General features: G+C 35.7%; 1 protein-coding gene across 3 annotated transcripts; it reads left to right on the top strand.

Moving 5' to 3' along the window:
* The first annotated feature begins 8639 nt into the window (after positions 1-8639).
* LOC144972863 (uncharacterized) lies at positions 8640-19729 on the top strand. Of its 3 annotated transcripts, none has more exons than XM_078914606.1 (6): positions 8640-8779; positions 9801-9989; positions 13473-13547; positions 14939-15010; positions 18204-18289; positions 19497-19729. In XM_078914606.1, exons 2-6 carry the CDS (start codon positions 9847-9849, stop codon positions 19616-19618), a joined length of 498 nt encoding a protein of 165 aa, XP_078770732.1. In that variant the 5' UTR covers positions 8640-8779; positions 9801-9846; the 3' UTR covers positions 19619-19729. The 3 variants fall into 3 exon arrangements, with proteins under 3 accessions (XP_078770732.1, XP_078770734.1, XP_078770733.1); XM_078914608.1 differs by having other exon boundaries at positions 8663-8732; XM_078914607.1 differs by having other exon boundaries at positions 8682-8796.
* The last annotated feature ends 282 nt before the right edge of the window (positions 19730-20011 follow it).

The following is a 20011-nucleotide window of genomic DNA, read 5'->3' as shown; positions in this document are numbered from 1 at the left end:
GTCGGCAGCTCTGATTACTGGGTGGGGTTACTGACCTCCCATAGTGGGCAGGGAGGCACTTATTGTGTCTTCTATCTCCCCATATCTGTTTTCCAACATGCTTTCTGGCTTTGTATTGGGAAGAAATTACATGGTTTTGTCCTGGCCCTGGCCAGATAGCCTGCCTGAGAGGGAAACAGTCAATTGTATAGTTAGTTTTGGGAGATGATATTTTTTTCCTTGTAAATCATCTCTCTGTTATGCACTGTTTTATGTTTTGTTTACGTATTATTTATATGATTTGTAAACATTTGAGTGTATTCCTATTAGAGGGGACCTGTGCTTGTGTCTGGATGAGACTTTTAGGTGATCTCAAACTAAGTACTGTGATAGTGTGCTCTTGGAATCTACATCTGTTTCCTATTTGAACCAGTTCCCCTTTGTCTTACTTTTTCTTGGATGTCTTAATTGTAATTCTAGAACTTTTTACTTTCCCATTTTCTTCCTTTTTACTGGCGCTGATATGACCTTAATGTTTGCAAGTGCCGTAAAACCCTTAAAAGCCCCCCCCCCCCCCCAAAAAAAAAAAAAAAAACAAAAAAAAAAAAACAACAGCTCTGATTATCTTTTCACTTTCACCTTTTTAATTTTTTTTTTTAAACTGGCTAAAGTAAATTTTGAATTTTTTTCTTTTTGCACTGTAATTATTCCCTTACAAGCTCTTCCAGTAAAACCTGTTGTCAATTTTGAAAACTACATTATTCATAGCTTTGGGAAAAAATGACTTTTATTCATAACAACGTGATTGTTGGTGTGGGTTGTTATTATTTGTTTGGGGTCTCATAAGTATAATTCTTGCAATGATACTGTGATGACAGCTCCAGATTTTGTGTTGTCTAGAATTTCTCTCAGAAATTTGTATTCTTTAAAGATATATCTGTTTGTTACGGATTTTATTCATTTTGCATGGTTCATTATGACGTTTTACGTATTTAATAATGTTGTTTTAAAACTTTCTACTGAAATGAAAAAAAATTCAATCTTTGTATTATCTATTGTTCTGGGGATTTTGTCTTATGGTTAGTTTTTAATATTTATGTTCAGATTGTTTTTTTGTTTGTTTTATTTGTTTGTCAATGATGCTCTATAGAACTGCTTAATTTTTTGCTGTTGTGTTCAAAGAGTGATTGATTGCCTTTTACTAATAACTCTCGAATGGAGTGTCAAGTGAGATATATATCTACTGTTTGCAGAAACCCATCTCTTCCCTGCAACTGCTCTTTCATGATTTTGTATGTGTGTGTGTGTATATATATATATATATTAGATATATATAAATTATAAAAACAAAAACCATTAAATAATAATGTTCAACTTTTTTATAGAAGGAGCTATTTATAAAATATTTCAAGTATAATTATGATCAACTTCTACATAATTGTTTCGAGCATTCACTCTCATCCTGATGAGAGCGAATGCTCGAAACAATATTGTAGAAGTTGATCATAATTATACTTGAAATATTTTATATATATAGGAATCGATAACAGTAACCGATAACCCCTCCACCACCACCATGTGCTTCACATTGTGGCATTTTTCTTCCATCAGGTTATGTTTTTTTTTTAAATTTCCAGATAATTTTTTTCCCTAATCCTTTTGGAATTACCACAAGTGGAAATGGCCAAGTGTTAATTTATATATATTAGGAGAGTGAGATAATGTGTGTAAAGTGCCTTAAGTAAGGACAAAACACTACTGAAAATTTTGCTTTACTTTAATATTATCTTATTACGGTATTATATATATTACTCATCGTGTACAGGGTTGTCTGACTTCTTGAAAAGTCGAGACATTTTGAAACTAATGTAGCAATCATTTTAATTTGTTTTTAAATGTTCAAACTTGAAGGTTACACTTATTCAGCATTGTAAACCACTAACGGTTATAACCCTGAATTTATAAAAGAAGACCCCTTTTATAATTTTTACTTTCTTATAATCGTACTAAAGAAGGTGGAAAAATTGGAAGCAAGCAGTGTGCTGGGAGATAGAAATCTGAAGATATATGTATGTCACAGCGGCATGCAAAGCAGAACGAAAATGACTGGAAAATAATCATTCAAAGAGAAAAAAACAAACAAACAAATAGCTTTCTTCATCGAAGAAAATTATGTTTGAGGAGATTTTTTTTTCTTTCATTTTTATTTGTGCATCATACGCGACTTCCCAGAATTTTACCATCCATTGTATTACAAAAATGTTGTCAATTGCCTTTGATCTCAAGCCATTGTTTTTCATGAAATGTACTTAACTCAGACACAATAAACCGAGGGTGAAATCTCTGCTGAACAATGGAGTTGATCTATTTCTGGCTTTCCTAATTTTTAATGCAATATTTACCTCACGGCTTCCACCTGTTCTACAATTGGGCGATTTATAAATTGTATCAATGGCAACAGCATTCATTCATTCATTCATCCAGTCGTTCATTCATTTATTCAACCAATGCATTACATTTAATTCTATCACATTATTTTAAACAAATCTGGACAGGAACAAAATGGTTAAAAAAAATAAATATTATAATGAGCTTTTTTAATTTGATTATTCAATAATGAAAACATTTTGATCAGTGACCAATGCATAGAACAGATGGAAAATAGACCCTATTGACACATATTATGTTCTCTCTTATTGCTTGGAGATGAGTGGCAATCCCCTCAGAGATGGATGACGCTATTTATCTGTCATATTGAGCCGTGAGGTCAACTCTTTTGCTTTGGCCTTGGCTTGGATCCTTAGTTGCGAGGAAAACAGCCAACTTTATCTTTCGTTATTTTTAATGGTTGGGGCTGGGGAGGGTGATGCTATTTTTCCTTGTAAGTAATCTCTGCATTATTCGCATTGCTTTTGTTGGCTCTTGAGTGTGTTCCTCTGGATGGGGATAACGCGATCGTGTCTTGGCAGAGCTTTTAAGTGATTATACACGTGGATAGATTACTCTTGGGGTCTTGTGTTCTTACGTCCCTTGTTTGAACCAGTGTACTAGTATCGCTAGTTCTGCAAAACTAGAAAAAACCACCCCCAAAAAAACCTTAATGTCTCCTGAGGCAGATGAGAGTATCATTTGCATCCTGAGTTCTATATGTGACCAATATTTCCCTAATCGACATTGCTTCGGTATGGCCTTGGTGCTGTTATATTAACTCTAAGTTTAACTTATAAAATTTGAATATGGAATCATGTCTTCATTTAGCAGAGCAATTTTTACATCCTGGATAGAATCTTTTGGCCTATCATGGTGGGCAGGAGGTCACTTGTGTCTTCTATACCCCTATATCTGATTTCTGAGTTGCTTTCTGTTTTTATCTTGGAATGGCATTACTTGGTTTTGTCCTGACCCTTGCTGGAGTCCTTGACTGAAAGGGAAACAGTCAAATGCATAGTGTTAGTTTTGGAAGGCGATATCATTTTACTTGTAAATAATCTCTCTTATGCATTGATTGTTATATTTTTGTTTTGAACATATCTTGTTAACATTTGAGCGTGTTCCTTTTAGTGGGATCCTGTGCTGGTATCTGGATGAGACTTTTACTTTTAGGTGATCTCAAACTAAGTACATTGATGATATGTTCTTGGAATCTACTTCTGTTCCCTATTTGAACCAATTCCCCTTTGTCTTATCTTTTCTTGGGTGATTTAATTGTTATTCTTTCATTTTTAGACTTTTCCTTTTTCCTCCTTTTTGCTCGCGCTAAATGGCCTAAAATCCTTTAAAACAAACAAACACGTTTTACGACATAATTTATTCAACTTTTAAAGGAAATTCCAACGTGATTATTTTGGCTTAAAACTCAATTTTCTTCTTCCAATTCATTCCGACATAACGCCATGATATTGACGAGATGGTTCACATACCTGCCTCATCGTCTCAAAACAGTGTTTATGTTGTGATAAACCTTATGCTAAAATTTAGAGTTCAAGTTAAACTGATCAAAAATATGAATTCTTGGTATTTAGCTCTCTAAAATACTATATTATTCATTATCCTCAATAAAACGCATAAACTCAACCGAAATCTGATATTTTTGGCTTTTTATTCAATTTTCATTACCGTAATATTTTGACATAATACCGGTTTTAGACGTTTGGTCACATATTAGTCCACCATTTCTATCCTAGTATTATTCGTGTGATTGTTTCCATAATATTAGGTGGGGTTCCTGGCCTCCCATAGTGGGCAGGGTGGCACTTACTGTGTCTTCTATCCCCCTATATCTGTTTTCCAATTTGCTTTGTCTTTGTCTTGGAATGAGATTACTTGGTTTTTTCCTGGCCCTGGTCGGAGTCCTAGCTGGGAGGGAAACAGTCGAATGCATAGTTATTGTTTTGGGAGATGATATTTTTTTCCTTGTAAATCATCTCTCTGTTATGCACTGTATTATGCTTTCTTTATATTATATATGATTTGTAAAACATTTGAGTGTGTTCCTCTTAGCAGGAACCCGTGCTTGTGTCTGGATGAGGCTTTTAGTTGATCTCAAACTAAGTACTTTGATAGAGTGCTTTTGGAATCTACACCTGTTTCTTATTTGAACCAATTCCCCTTTGTCTTCCCTTTTCTTGGGTGCTTTATTGTAATTCTAGAACTTTTTACTATCCCATTTTCTTCCTTTTTACTGGCGCTGATATGACCTTAATGTGTTGCAAGCGCCGTAAAACCCCTAAAAACAAAAAAAACAAAAACAAGTTTCCATAATAGGGCTTCATGACCTTCATATTGTATATGACATTTTCTTTGGTTTTGTCTGGGATTTTCCAAGGGCCTATATGCTTAGAGAGAGAGAGAGAAAAAAAAATAAAAGAGAGAGAGAGAGAGAGAGAGAGAGAGAGAGAGAGAGAGAGAAAGAGAGAGAGAGAGAGAGAGAGAGAGAGAGAGAGAGAGAGAGAGAGAGAGAATCTAATTAAATGATATTTGAATTTGTGTTATTATAAAAGTATGAACAGCTGTTGTGGTCGCATTGTTACTGTCTGGGTATTTATAATTTAATATATAATAATAACCATGTGTTTTTGAACACAGTCTAACGTGTAATCTGAATTACTAGACTGTGCATTATACCATAAGACAAATAAGATATCAGTCACACATGTGACTAATCGTCTGACAACGGCATCATATCGTTGAAACTTTTCTTGAAACTTAATTTCAAGTTTAACTTGCAAAGAGAGAGATCTATAGATAGTATGCGCTTGGCTAAGAAGTCCACAACATTGCCATCCAGAAGTATAACGGACCAACACACAAAACTGTGTGTAACCATGAACGTTTATAGTCTGGTTAATACAGTTTAGTGAGAATTACGCATAAACGCGGATGGCAAAAAAAAACAATAACAAAGACTTGAGTGACGTCAACTTCGAACTATCTATAGCTGAGAGGGAGACAATCAAAATCAAATGTATTGCACCCTTTTTTAGAGATGATGCTATTTCCCTTTGTAAACCATCTCTCTGTTCAGCACCATTATAGTATAGCTATATGTTTTGGATAAATTGTATACTTTGTAAACATTTGAATGTAACCGTAGCGGGATCCCTTGCTTGTGCCTGGGTTGGACTTATAGGTAATGTCAAAATAGGCACATCGGTGGATTGTTGGTGAAATCCTCCTTTCCTATTTGAGCCAGTCCCTTTTGTCTTTCTTTTTCTTTGGTGCTTTTAACTCCAGATGTACAACTTTTTATCTATCATCATCCTTTTTAGTGGCGCTGAAATTATCGTATAATATCGAAAGCGCCATAAAACCACAACAACCAACAAACAAAGGAATTGAGCTTAAAAATAAATGCTCCACTGAAGACAGCCAGTTATATTTCTTCAAAATATATAAACGACCGAGTTTTTCTTCCTCCTCCTCCTCCTCTTCTTCTTCTTCTTCTTCTTGTTATTATTATTATTATTATTATTATTATTATTATTATTATTATTATTATTATTATTATTATTATTATTATTATTATTGATGATGATTAAGAAGATAATGACTTGCATACTATAGATTTTGAGAATTATTATTATTATTATTATTATTATTATTATTATTATTATTATTATTATTATTATTATTATACTTGATGAAGAGGACGATGGTGATGATTAGGAAGATAATGACGATGACTTGCTTATTACAGATTTTGCGAAATAAAGTGGTGTCTTGAAAACAAGTTTGTCACTTAGTTGATAACAATTTCTGAGACTTTTTCAGTTTTTTCTCTTGCCTTTTTTGGTTTGGGTGTTTGTTTTTTGTTGTTGTTGGGTTGTTTGTTTGTTTTTTTTTGTTTGTTTTTTTTTTTTTTTTGGTGGGGGGGGGGGGTCCTTTAAAAAATACGATAGCTTTTACAAATTTTAAAATTCATCAATCCCTATAGTTTCCAGTTACATCAATAATAGGTGTCTGTACTATTTCCCCCCTACCTTCTCTCTTTAATCACTAGCGTTCTTCGATGTGCCTTTCTGTGATTGCCTTAGAATGACGCTGCGTTTGTCATCATGATTTCGTGAAAGTGAGGAAGGACTATCAATGTTTCTCACTAGTTGAAATAATGAATCCCCTCATCAGACTTAGTCTGACTTTGAGTGTATGGTATTACTTTTGGCGGTGTTCCGGTGTGCCTGTATTTGATGAGATCCCCTCATCAGACTTAGTCTGACTTTGAGTGTATGGTATTACTTTTGGCGGTGTTCCGGTGTGCCTGTATTTGATGAGAGTTGTTATTTTTTATAAAACAAGATACGTACTGGTATTTTTGCTCTTTTCTTGTTGTCGTTGTCTCCAATCCGAGGGCTTTGAGCTTGTGCTTTCTGGTCTAATACCATGTTGTAATAGCTGAGTGGATGTCTTTTTTAGTTTTCCATTGTGATGTAAAGAGTGTTTTCTGCATCGGGGTATTGAGAGAGAACTTCGCGCTTGGAATCTCTCTTTCCCTCTTTGCATGCAGTCGGTCGGGGCCATTGGTTGGGTCTTTTATTCCCCAATGTAATGTCTCTTTCATTTCAGACATACTTTATGTCCCTCTCCTAATTGAGGTGGCTTGGTTTTGCCCAGACCCTGACTATGGTCCTTATCTTGAGGGGAGTAGTTTGATATAAAATCTGTGTGATTTTGTGTAAATCATCTCTCTGAGTAACTTTATACTATAGGACTTAGAAACCATCAGAATCAGAATGCCGCCTTTTTTCTATGGCTTTCTGATGAAAACAATTAATTGCTTTAAGGATCTGTTATTTTTTTAAATCCGTTCCAATTTTGTCTTGTTTTTCCATAGGCACCCTTGACCCAAAATGTGTCATTCACTTGATACTATAGTAATTATATCCGACTGATATGTGTGCTGTGTATAAACTTTATTTGAGTAGATTCTGAATTACCTATCGGAGGACTAGATCGAACTGGTCTGTGTTCTCTTTTTCGTACTTCCTCATAAACGCCCATAAGCGTTGGTCACTGTTGGAATACCAGATCTAAATGGAATGTGACCAACCGATCAGTTGACAGTGGAACCAAAAATGTCCCAACTCATTCCTATAAAAATTCCAAGCAATGGCAACTAGTTCATCACTTTTCTCCCAGCCTAGCCTTAACGCTGCACCGTAGAGACAGAGAATTTTTCATATAGAATTTCTTGACTATGCCTCAAATACTTGACAGTGAGATGAAAACCAGCATTAATAAAACAAATTTAAAAAGCCGCTCATCCACTTTAAACACCATTAAAAATTTTAAAAATAATAATAAAAAAAAAGAAAAGAAAGAAAGATATAACATCTGAAAAATTGTATATATGATAACGTTCTAATTATACTGATAGGGGAAAAGGGAGAAAAGAGAGCAGACTATTTTGACGGCGTGTAGATTTTCATGTGTTCTGAATGCTCGACAAATGCTACCATTACACTGCAGAACTTACCCAATCGTTTGTAGGTACACAACTTCTCCCTTTTATCTTAGATCCATGTCTGCTCCCTAACTTATTGTGTACTTATTGTAAGTCTGATAACCCAAATTATTACAAGTATTTGCTCATTGTTGTAATGGAAATACTATTTAGAATCTCGTGCTGCTCTTCGCCTTTCTAATATGGAAGGAACTAGATTGACGTCACTCGTCTCTTTGTAAGTGCCCAGTTCCCACGAATTAGCGGAAGCCTTTCAGATAGGTGCTTATATATATAATATATTGTTGATAGTGTAGTTGATGTGTATGTATTGTTGGAGTTGGGGGCAATACTTTGATGTTTTTTTGTCCAATGGCAAGGTGGTCGTTTTCCTCTAATTTAGCTGTCTAGTCCGAAGTAATCGTCCTTTGCAGTTGGGCTGGTGTATTTTTTACCTCCTCAATATGTGGCCAAAAAAAGTTGCCATCGTTGTCTTGTAATGAAGATGTGTTGGTGTTCCATGTTCATATAGTCTGGTGAGGTTTCCATGTTCATATAGTCTGGTGAGGTGTTCCATGTTCATATAGTCTTGTTCCTGGTTTGAGATCTGTTCAGGGTAAAATATTCCGATGTGTACTCTCAATTGGTCAATTATTCACATTGATCAATGTGCAATAAATGTGAATGCACATTTACTTCGTTCATTTCATTTTAGGCACCAAAACGTCATTTCCGAAAATAAAAAAAAAATTAAAAAAAAAGAAATTTTTATTAACATGACATTTTAATAAGTCACCCTCCTGAAATATTTCAGGTAATTTTGTTTCTGTGACAATGAACCTGCAAATAGTTTGATGTAAGGTAAGGCAATGAATAAGGTAAGTATGAGTGCATCATTTCATTTAATGGATAGCTATACTGCCAGGTTCCTGTGCAGCTCAGCTTTTGTTCCTCAAAAAGACGACTCTCTTTCAAAATCAAGGAACTGATTGATTTTGAGCCATCATCTGCGTTAGATTATTTTGAAAGAGGACATTTTTCATCAATAAATCCATCCAAAGTTGAAGGAAAGCCCTCTAAAAAAAAAATGTGAATATCATATTATGGACGTGACTTCGTGATTAAGGTGTACTTTAGGCTTTAGGGCGCGTCTATCTATCAGCAACAGTTAAATATTCATCCTGAGTCTGAATGCTTTCATTTTTAACAATCTATGGTCTCATGACTTTGCCATTCTCTTCCTCTCTCCGTCTTATCAAATTACCTTTGATTTGTTCAGGAGGCCCAATTAAACGTCGTCGCGTTCTTGTGTGTCAATGAGAGATTGTCAGTGATTGTAATAAAAGGGAGACGCTATTGAAACCACAGTGGTCCATGTAACAGTTAATGGAAACGATCTAAGACCACATTTTGACGCCGATAGCCTAGTGGTGAAATTTTATCTCGACTTTAATGAAAGTCAAGCAATGACAAACGTTATAACTAATGAACAAGTTAAACATCGCGATCCGGTTTTGAGTAAAAAAACACAAAACAACAAACAAAAAAACAAACAAAAAATACAACAAACAAAAAAAAAAAACAAAAAAAAAAAAAAAAAAAAAAAACAACAACAAAAACAAAACTTGGTCATATAACTTAGTGTCAGGACTCCAAAGAGGAGATTTGCAACCCCTAATGAGATAGAATTGGCTCAATTTAAATTGTAATATCTATCCAGGGGATGACATACATGATTGTAGTACCATTGTAAACACCACGATCTGTACTTAACGAGGAAATATGTTTATCCGTATTTTGCAAATTTAGTGTGCATTTTTTTCTTAAAAGTATTGATTAATTAATTGATTTACTTATTCATTTATATATTTATTTTTGACAGTCCCTTTTCCATTTACAACATCCATAAAAGAGGCATCATTTCAAAAATGTCATTCACGCCTTACGGTGCAGGAGGAGAAGTCAGCGGCATTCCTCATTGCAAATTCCCTCCCCTAGATCCTTGTTGTGCCTACAGTGACAGAAAGTGTGCGTCAAATCCCTTCTTCTATAGTGTTCCTCATCCACCATGGTAAGGTTACAACCACACATTACTACTACCACCACCACCACTACTACTACTACCATTACTACTACCACTACTACTACTACTACTACTACTACTACTACTACTACTACTACTACTACTACTACCACTACCATTACTACTACTACAACCAACATAACTACTACTGCTATTACTCCTACTAGTAATACTACCACTACCATTACAACAATAACGACGACGACCACAACACCAACAATAAAGCATTCTTATTTATACTTATACAATTTGTGTAAAATCTGCTGGCGACAGCAAACACGTTCAATTTAATGAAGAGAAAGATGAAGGGAGTAAATGTGACGCATCCTTCCTCTCCCGTTCTCCCACTCTCTCCTCTCTCTAACTTTCTGCCCCCCCCCCCCTTCTTCTCATCGGAATTTAAAAATATTAATAATATATATCTTAATATGGTAGGTAGGGGTCCAAAAATAAACCCTCTTCCGCACTAGGACAGGACTGTCCTGGGACAGTCCTGTCCCAAATCTGTAACATATAGAATTTAGAGAAATCTTCCGCACCTATTGGGACGGGACAAAACAGTCCCGTTGTGTCCCAAGCAGTTGTGAAATGCTACAAAATTAAGACTCCTTCCGCACTAGGACAAAACTGTCCCAGGAAAAATTTGTCCTGTCCCACTGGAGAAAACTTCTATTCAAAAGGGGTTCCGCACTAGGATAGGACTGTCCCGGGACACACCTGCGCGAATGCATTATTATTATTTTTTTTTTTTACAAGATTCAAAAGTCTATTTGTAGGCAATTGCCAATATAACTCATACAAGAATATAATATTTTCATAAACAAATCAAGTAAATAAAATCAATAATAAAGCAAGGCAAACAATGATAGTAATAATGATAATAATAGTAATAATAATAATAATAATAATAATAATAATAATAATAATAATAATAATAATAAAAATAATAATAATAATAATAATAATAATATTAATAATAATAAATAATAATAATAATAATAATAATAATAATAATAATAATAATAATAATAATAATATAATAATAATAATAATAATAATAATAATAATTAATAATAATAATACTAAATAATAATAATAATAATAATAATATTAATAATAATATAATCATAATAATAGAGTACCAGTTCGCTGATGAAAGTAATCTTTGACGGACTAGCATCATTCAAGAGGATAATAGAAAGTCAGCATAGCTCGGTGGTACGGTCTTTGCTTCGTACCCGAAAGGCATCAGTTCGATCACCCGCTGATGCGCTGTGTTGCCTTGAGTAAGTCACCTCGCCTAGCTCAATTTGCGGCGCTGCACTGCGGCTAACGCCTGGGTTATACCTCGCCCCAGCTCAATTTGCGGCGCTGCATTGCGGGTGACGCCTGGGTTATTCCAGTCTTCCCTTGGAATAGACCCTCGAGAAAAATTTCCCCTATGGGATGAAAAAGGGAATTTTATTTTTTTAAATTTTAAACTGTTATCTGTCTGCTTAACGCTACAGCAACATGGATAAGTTCCGGATTTATAAGCTTAGGAGGCAAGTAGGCCCATGGTTAGCGCGTTGTACTCTGCACTCAGAGGTTCTGTGTTCGATTCCGACCGAAGCCAATTTGTACTTTCTAGAGCAAGAAAATTTACTCCAATCACTCACTCCATTCAGGTGTAAAAGGGTACCTGTCAAGCTGGGATAGTAATCTGCGATAGACTAGCGTCCTGTTCAAAGGTTTTCAAACAAATACGTTAATTGTCCGCTTCACGCTATTGAAACCGGGATAACTCCTGTACCATTGGCTACAAGGCTCTAAAGGAGTTAATTTGTCTTACAATGAGTCCAAGTGGCTCAGAAGGACTTACTTAAAAATATTTTTATTGAAAATTCCCGAAATAAATAACAATAAAGATAATTGATCCCACAAGGTGCCGAATAGATGTGCGACCGGTTTTAGACACGTTCCTGCTGTGTCACAAAGTATGACACTTCTTAAATTATATTTATAAACATACGTTTTTAAATTGCCGAAAATGTTTATGTTGCTATGCCTTCTGTACCTGGTTTCATCACATAGAATTATTTTTTGAATTGTTCTTGCTTTTTTATATTCAGAATTGAAATAAATAAATAAATCATAACTGTGAAATTGAATATAAGCTTCAGTTTACTATACGAAAATAGATAAAATGGACGTTTCGGGTTTCCCCTTCATCAACAACACATGATGAATTAAAAACTACAGGCGAATGAGATAATGTGGTAGTGGCGTTGTTAAGATGCGTAAACAAAAACATTGATGGGCAGAAATTGTATCCTACTTTGATATGAAGCGCGAATTAAAACAGAGCAATAGAAATTTATAAAAGGTGCGTACTTCATTATGTCAAAAGAGGGGAGGCGGGTAGGAACTGTGTAATGCAGTATAGAAGACAGTGAACTAAAATAAAGTGTGGACTATTGTTGGAAAATAAATACAATGGAATTGGAAATAAATACAAATTGTAAGGGATGTAGGTATTAATATATTAGTGGCATTAGCAGCAGCAGAAGCAACAGTAGAAATAGTAGTAGTAGTAGTAGTAGTAGTAGTAGTAGTAGTTAGTAGTAGTAGTAGCAGTAGTAGTAGGGATGCAGAAAATAAAGACAGGCATTTCAATTTTGACACGGCGCCGCCAAGTCTGGGACTTTTTTGTCCTAGTGCGGAAGTCTGCTATATTTTTCTACTATCACAAACGATAAGAACACGGGACTGGGACAGTCCTGTCCCGTTGATTTTGTAGCATTTCACAACGGCTTGGGACACAACGGGACTGTTTTGTCCCGTCCCAATAGGTGCGGAAGATTCCTCTAAATTCTATATGTTACAGATTTGGGATAGGACTGTCCCAGGACAGTCCTGTCCTAGTGCGGAAGAGGGTTAACACTATCGCCGTCAAGTATTCTTCAATAACACCCCCCGCTCCTCCCCCTACCGTATTCTTGATATATATAATATATAGTTTTGATCTCGTTGTCGCTCTCTCTTCTCCTTCCCTTGCACACACACACATACACACACACACACACACACACACACACACACACACACACACACACACAGGGATCAGATGTAGATTCCAAGAGCGTACCATCAATGTACTTAGTTTGAGATCACCTATATGTCTCATCCGGACACAAGCACAAAATCCAACAAAGTGGATTACACTCAAATGCTTAAATTATACACACACACAAAAAAAAAAAACATAAATAAAAGAGAAAGAAAAGACATAACCATCCCCCCCCCCCCCCCCCCCGAAAAAAATAATAATAAAAAAAAACAAAACAAACAAACAAAAAAAAAAAAACAAAAAAAAAAACAAAAAAAAAAAAAAAAACCCCTCCCACAAACAAGACCGCACCAGCAGCAAAAACTAAATAGTGCATTTATACCATTTTCATTAAATTACTATTCGTATTACTCTCAAACCAGGTACCGATGCCCTCCAAAATGTCCAACAATCAAGAAACCTCTCATACGCAGATTCCCATCTGATGCCGAATTGTGGTGAGAAGAATAAACTGCTGGTCAAACAATGAACTGATATAATTTTGAAAAAAAATCTTTTGATAGAGTCACACAAAAGAGAGGTGATTTACAATGAAAAATAATATCTCTAAAAAAGGTACTATACATTTGACTGTCTCCTCATCTAAGGATCCGCGCCAGGAAAAGGAAATAAAACCCCGAGCAATCCCAGAGAGCAACATGGAACGGGGAAAAAAGATAGAGAGGATAGAAGACATCGCAAGTGATCGTCCTGCCACCGTGAAAGGTCAGAAGACCACACCCAAGTTTGAAATTGACGGCAATGCCCTCTCTGTAGTGTATTAACTAAAATCAAGAGTTTCATCAATGAACGAAATGTGTTTCAGTACTTCCTTTATACATAATCCGTTCTGAAAAGGGTAAATTGAGCGATGTGTATGTGTGTGCGGAGCAGAGTATGATTAGGTATGTGCGTGCTTATAATTATTAATTAAATAATATTGTTGATCTCGGAACACTCAAATTCTAGACTATGAATCGTGGTCAAAATATAAGTGCTCTTTTGATACCCCCACCCTTTTTTTTTTTTTTTTCGTTTGCTTGTTTTCTAAAAAGGATTTTAGGACACTTGCGGCACACTCTACGTCATTTCAGAGGCGGTTAAAAAAAAATAAAAGAAAGGAAAATGATAGGGGAAAAGTTGTAGATCTAAAGTTAAAAGCATCACAGAAAAATAAAACAGGGGGGGGGGGGGGGGGGGGGGGCGCTGGTTCAAATGTAGAACAGAAGATACCACGAGCAACCATCAATTTTGACATTTCCCAAAAGTCCATTCAGGCACAATCAAAGTGTCCCACTGTGTGAAGGATTCACCCAAAGCTTCTAAAGTACAATACTCAAAACTATAATCCTACATAGCAGAGAGATGATTCAGAGGGGGAAAAAAATCTCTCAACAACAACCAAAAAAAAAAAAAGGGAACTATACATTTGACTGCTTCACTCTCAGCTAAGGATCCCCGCCAGTTCCAGGACAAAAACCCGAGCAATCTCAATCCGGAACAGAGGCAAAGAGCGAGATGATAAGGTAAATAGATTTAGGGATGTAGAAGACCCAGCTCTCCGCCCACTCTGGGAGGTCAGAATATCCCAGCTAAGCATTCAATTACACTCAAAACGCTGTTCTTTTTCATCATGAATGTTACTCCCACCACATTCACTATAACTTTGTACGCACCTGAATTTTGAAGCTTTATCGGTCTAATATTCGTAAACATTTATCTGTATTATGTTTTATTATTCTTGATATTTTTTGTCTTTGTCTTTTCTCTAAAATGAATAAATTTGTTGACTTTAACTTCAACTCACGAATGATCATTCTAACTTTTTAAAATGCTCTTATCCTCCAAGGTATAACAAAGACAACGAATACATGCATCATTCATTAGAGGACCTGGTGATGCCTATCAGAGCTTTCTGGCAGTAAGTAACAACTCGACTTGTCTGTCATTAGCTACAGTAGAGTACAATAAATAAAAAAGCACAGACATAAAAATAGTTAAATAGATCAGGAGCTTTAATATATATTTGCAACAGTGTTTTAAATCTTTATTTCTGTCAACCTTTCTCATACTGTACTGAAATATTTGTGAGATCTATTGCAATAATAAAGAATAACAGCAGCAACAACAATTAAAAAAAAATATAATAACAATAGTAATAGTAATAATAATAACAACAACAACAACAACAACAACAACAACAATAATAATAATAATAATAATAATAATAATAATAATAATAATAATAATAATAATAATAATAATAATAATAACAACAACGACATATACTCAGTACGGTTTCCTCGAACTCATTCGAATCCCAAATTGTTTCATTATAATTCTTTGCGGTCCTCGAACTGATTTACAGACCTGCCACTTCACGAAAAAGGAAATCAGTATGACATTGTAAAAAAATCAGTATCTGGGGAAAAAAATCAGTATGAGACGTAAAATTATCCAATTATCCCCCCCCCCCCCCTTATTTTTCCCCAACACCCAAAATGGCACGCACAACGCCAATCTGGCAATCAGACTACTAACTTATTTAAAGATGGTGGCACTTGGTAACGAGTCAGAAGCCAGGGACCGCGGTGGTTTACCAGTACAGCTCACTGTCGCTTCACAAAGGAAATGAAAACTAAATAACGCGTGTTTTCTATCTGTGTGAGGGCATCACAAAGAGGCTCGCTACGTCATGTGATCTATCGAGGTATCGCGGGACGGGTCAAAGTTCACGAGACTTGAAAATTTTAACGTGCAACGTAAAGCACAAAGTAAACGTAAAAGAGAGGAGTGGAGGGCTGCGGGCCCTTGGTCACTTGGTGAAATCGGTACGATCGGCATGCAGATCGGGAAATCGGTACGATCGGCAAGTAAATCGGGAAATCGGTAAATACGAAAAAAATGTCTTGCAAATCGGTATGATACCGATTAATCGGTATGAACGGCAGGTCTGGATTTATACCTCGTGCACGGATTATTTGAACTACTTTCACCCAACCAACCTAAAAATGTTAAAACTAAATTAAAGGATTTTTATGGGTTGGGTGAATTCGACCGATAATGATTTACTGCGACACTGACAGTTACCTATGTGTGTATACAATATGACACGTACACAAACACCCCATTACATGGCAGTTTCGCATAACCGACATCTCCCTGCTTCTTTACACTTCACACCATGATTTGCTAATGGTTGGCCACGACAGTAAATAAATGCTGTGACGCACCCCCCACCCCCCCTTCCCCACACACACACTCATTGTTACCTTTCACTTTCATGTATTAAATAAACCCCCTCAACAAATCAATAAAGTAAATATGTAAATATAAAGTGTCCTTTATTTATCCCTGAGAAGAAATTTTTTAAAGGTCTATTCCAAGGGAAGACTGGAATAATCCAGGTGTCAGCCGCAGCGCAGCCAAAGTGAGCTAGGGAGAGGTAACTTGCCCAAGGCCACATAGCGCGGTGGGTTGTGGAACTCGGTAACTTTCAAGTATGAAGCAAAGGCAATGCCGCTGAGTTATGATCTCCCCCCCCCCCCCCCCCCATCTTTCACCACCAAGTTGTAATGGCAAGACACAGTTTCCTCGAACTGTTTTGCTTGAGGGACCCTGCTCAAGTATCAATGATAGTTTTAATAATGAAATCTAATTTTTCCCCGTGCTTTCCTGATGATACAGCTCATAACCACATGAAAAAAAAACAATAGTAAACATGCATCTAAACAAAAAATAAATAAATAACCTCGTCAAAATCTATATATTATTTTCGAGTTGCCTGTTGGTAATTAATCTGTTACATCTTCAGAGAAACGTTATCTCATGCGTATCATTAACCTCGCTCATCTTGATAGAGTACAGACGATTCAATTCACGAATAATCTGACGACCATTTTGGCCAACAACCCAAATGTGATGGCATAATCATATTCCATTGCAAACATTTGAGTCGTAAACAAGTGTTGGGTTACACTGACAATGATAACAGCGGAAAATCAAAGGATGTTACGATAACGACCGAGTTACTCCCTAAATATGTTTAGAATATAGACTACTCTGTAATACTACCGTTCAGAGGTAAAAGGTAAAACCTGGTAATTGGCACAAAGCTACTTACATAGTATAAGATAATCAACAAAAACTCAAATAAGTTAACTTGCTATGTTTTACTTCTGTTCAACGGTTGCACAACTTAAAAAAAAAAAACTGCAGTTACAACAGTGATGAAAGTAAAGGGGTAAAAGCTATTTCTCAAGCTTCTCAAGTAGGTACTAGGTTTTACATATGCTTTAAGGCAAATCATTCGAGATACTGGGTAATGCGATAAAATATTTCAGAATCTACAGGAATTTTACCGATAAGCTTTATTTCACCATAATGCATTTCTGAGTCAAACTCATGTTTTTAAAAATCGTGGAGTTCCTAGGTTTTATCTTTGGACAGTTGAATAACACAGGAGTGCGGCGCTTTTCTCTTGACCACGAAATCCTCTCTGTTCGGTTTAATGTTAAAATGGAAAGTTGGTTTTGGATCATCCAGAGTCTATTAAACAAAAATGTGAAAAAAAAAGAAACATTTCAACAGATTTTCGCTCTATCGAAACAAAAAAAAAAAAACCCCAAAAAGACCAATGAGGCAGTCGGCAATATTTGTGACCTGCGCCAGGAACTATTGAAAATAATTAAGACCGGGTAATTAAAGTACTTTGACCACGCTAAACAGCATAACATCTGTAAAAGTAGAGGGCAAGAGGCCGTGAGGTCGTCCCTCAAGATCATGGCTAGATGACATCAAGAGCTGGATTGGCCTGACAATAAGTGAAAAATGCAACAGCCTGGTGCAAGACCGGGAAGAATGGCTAGCCATTTCCAATCGACCTCTTGTGAGATGCCACAAGAGTAAGTAAATCGATCCCCCCTCACACTCCCCCCCTCCCCGACTCCTGCCCTTTAACCGCTTTCAATTTAACCAGTTTTCTGCATAAAAGCAATATTTAATATTTGTAAGATGCTCACTAGACAAATCTATATTATACTGTAATTCTGTTGTATGGATGCTTAAAATAACTTCTTTTTTTTTCTCTATCAACAACCATCCTTTCCCAAAAGCTATGCCGACAGCATACCAGACATAGGATGTCCTCTCACAACGCCACACGGGGTGCCTCAAAGCTGCATGAGAAACAGTGATCAAAGTAAGTTAATTCAAATGTACCAGAATTGGTAATTTGAGAAAGCTGTTGATAAAAATGCTGGCTTGAACTAATTTATAGCTAGAAAAAAAAACAAGAAACCCCCCCCCCAAAAAAAAAAACAAACAATTGGCAGTGAGAATTTGGAACAAACTCATTCAGTTCAAAATTCTAATTTTAGAAGTTTAATGATGTGATCTGGCACCAATTTAAGGCCATTTCAGCACACGAGAGACGACACCATGATAAATTTTAAAAAAAAACAACAAAAAAGACAAGTTATTAAAAACAAAAGACATCCAAATTGATGTCATTTGAGCACACGTAGTTGTCAAAACCTTTAACATAAGAATGCACTATCAATTGCTCACACTCACACAAGACATTAGTTCCACCCCTAGGTCTTTACTTGTGAAGCCAATTTCACAACTGACGAGCTCCTCTGTTTGCATTGTTCGTGTACTTTGAGTTTGAGACAGAGAATTAAGGCAACTCGCAACAAAATCATCAAAATGAGTGTCAGTGTCCGGCGATTTTTTTCCTAATAAGCAGGGCACCCTGTCCCGATTAGAGGGGGGCAATTATATAAAGACAATTCCACTCCCTGTGATTTCGTCCCGATTGTCGAACTTTTTGATAGGAGAGGTTCCTAATTTCAAGGTCCCACTGTATTACTTTGAGGGTTAAGGGTCGATTCCTATGAAAAAATAAATAAAAAATACATTGTTTACAAAAGGGATCGTATTAAGTTTCGTGCAGGTGCCGTTGTTAGATTCCATCAAAATTGAGGCTTTCAAAATAATTTTTCTTAAGTCCATTGTTCGTTTTAATTTATAACCAATTCATTTTTACGTCATTGCTTCTATAAGCAATTTGTAGCCATTTCACTATTTACTCATTGGATTGTGTGTTTAATAAGACAAAACGCAAATAGTCTAAATATCATGTACTTATACTTTGATGTTTAATATTGTAACTCACGTGAATGTATTGGTGTGATTATTAGTATTATTGTTATAAATGTGAGAGAAGGATCCACATTGTTGATATTCATATCTATGAACCACTGTAATATCATTATGATTTGCATTTTTCTTAATTTAGTTCTCTTAGACAAAATTTTCATATACATAATATGCATAAAATGCCATACCTATCGATAGAGCTAACAAAACTTGAGCTAAATAAAATCTTGTTTTCCAATCAACAGAGCCACCCTGGCCACCCCTTCCTAGCGGGGCATGTCCAGCACCAAAAGAGTGTAAACCTTGTGGTCCAGGGCCTTGGGCAAATCCAAACCTACGCAAATTCTTCTACTATGATTGTGTCTAAGATACAACAGTTTGAAAGCTGCAATATACTTATACCCATTAACACATTCATAAATGTCAGGCATTTCAAGTTAATTTTATTTGCAAAATAAAGAATAAAAACAAAAACTAATCTCTGATGGTCCCAGAAATTCTTATATACAAATATATTTGGGCTGGAAAATTACATTTTTTGTGTAAAAACGATTGAAACAAAATCCATTATACTCGATGTACTGCTTTTTAATGCAATACATTAGAACCAAATGATATAAAGAAATGGACATATAATTCCTGAGTCTTTTAAAGGTAGCATTCTTGTTGTTTCACCCACTGTGATCTGATATCGCCGTAAAAAAAAAAGTGAATACTGAAATTTATTTTTTTGAAATATGCAAGCAATATCAAATTTAAT

Source organism: Berghia stephanieae, chromosome 5, assembly GCF_034508935.2.
Source record: "Berghia stephanieae isolate SIO BIC M18660-M18661 chromosome 5, UCSD_Bste_1.3, whole genome shotgun sequence".
Classification (NCBI taxonomy): domain Eukaryota; kingdom Metazoa; phylum Mollusca; class Gastropoda; order Nudibranchia; family Aeolidiidae; genus Berghia; species Berghia stephanieae.
This window is presented reverse-complemented; position numbering and strand designations above follow the sequence as displayed.

Bases quoted from the DNA above. Each gene is read 5' to 3' on its own strand.
- LOC144972863 (XM_078914606.1), top strand. From the start codon at position 9,847: ATGTCATTCACGCCTTACGGTGCAGGAGGAGAAGTCAGCGGCATTCCT. The intron at 9,990-13,472 runs GTAAGGTTACAA...CTCTCAAACCAG, and splicing joins AGTGTTCCTCATCCACCATG to GTACCGATGCCCTCCAAAAT. The intron at 18,290-19,496 runs GTAAGTTAATTC...TCCAATCAACAG, and splicing joins CATGAGAAACAGTGATCAAA to AGCCACCCTGGCCACCCCTT.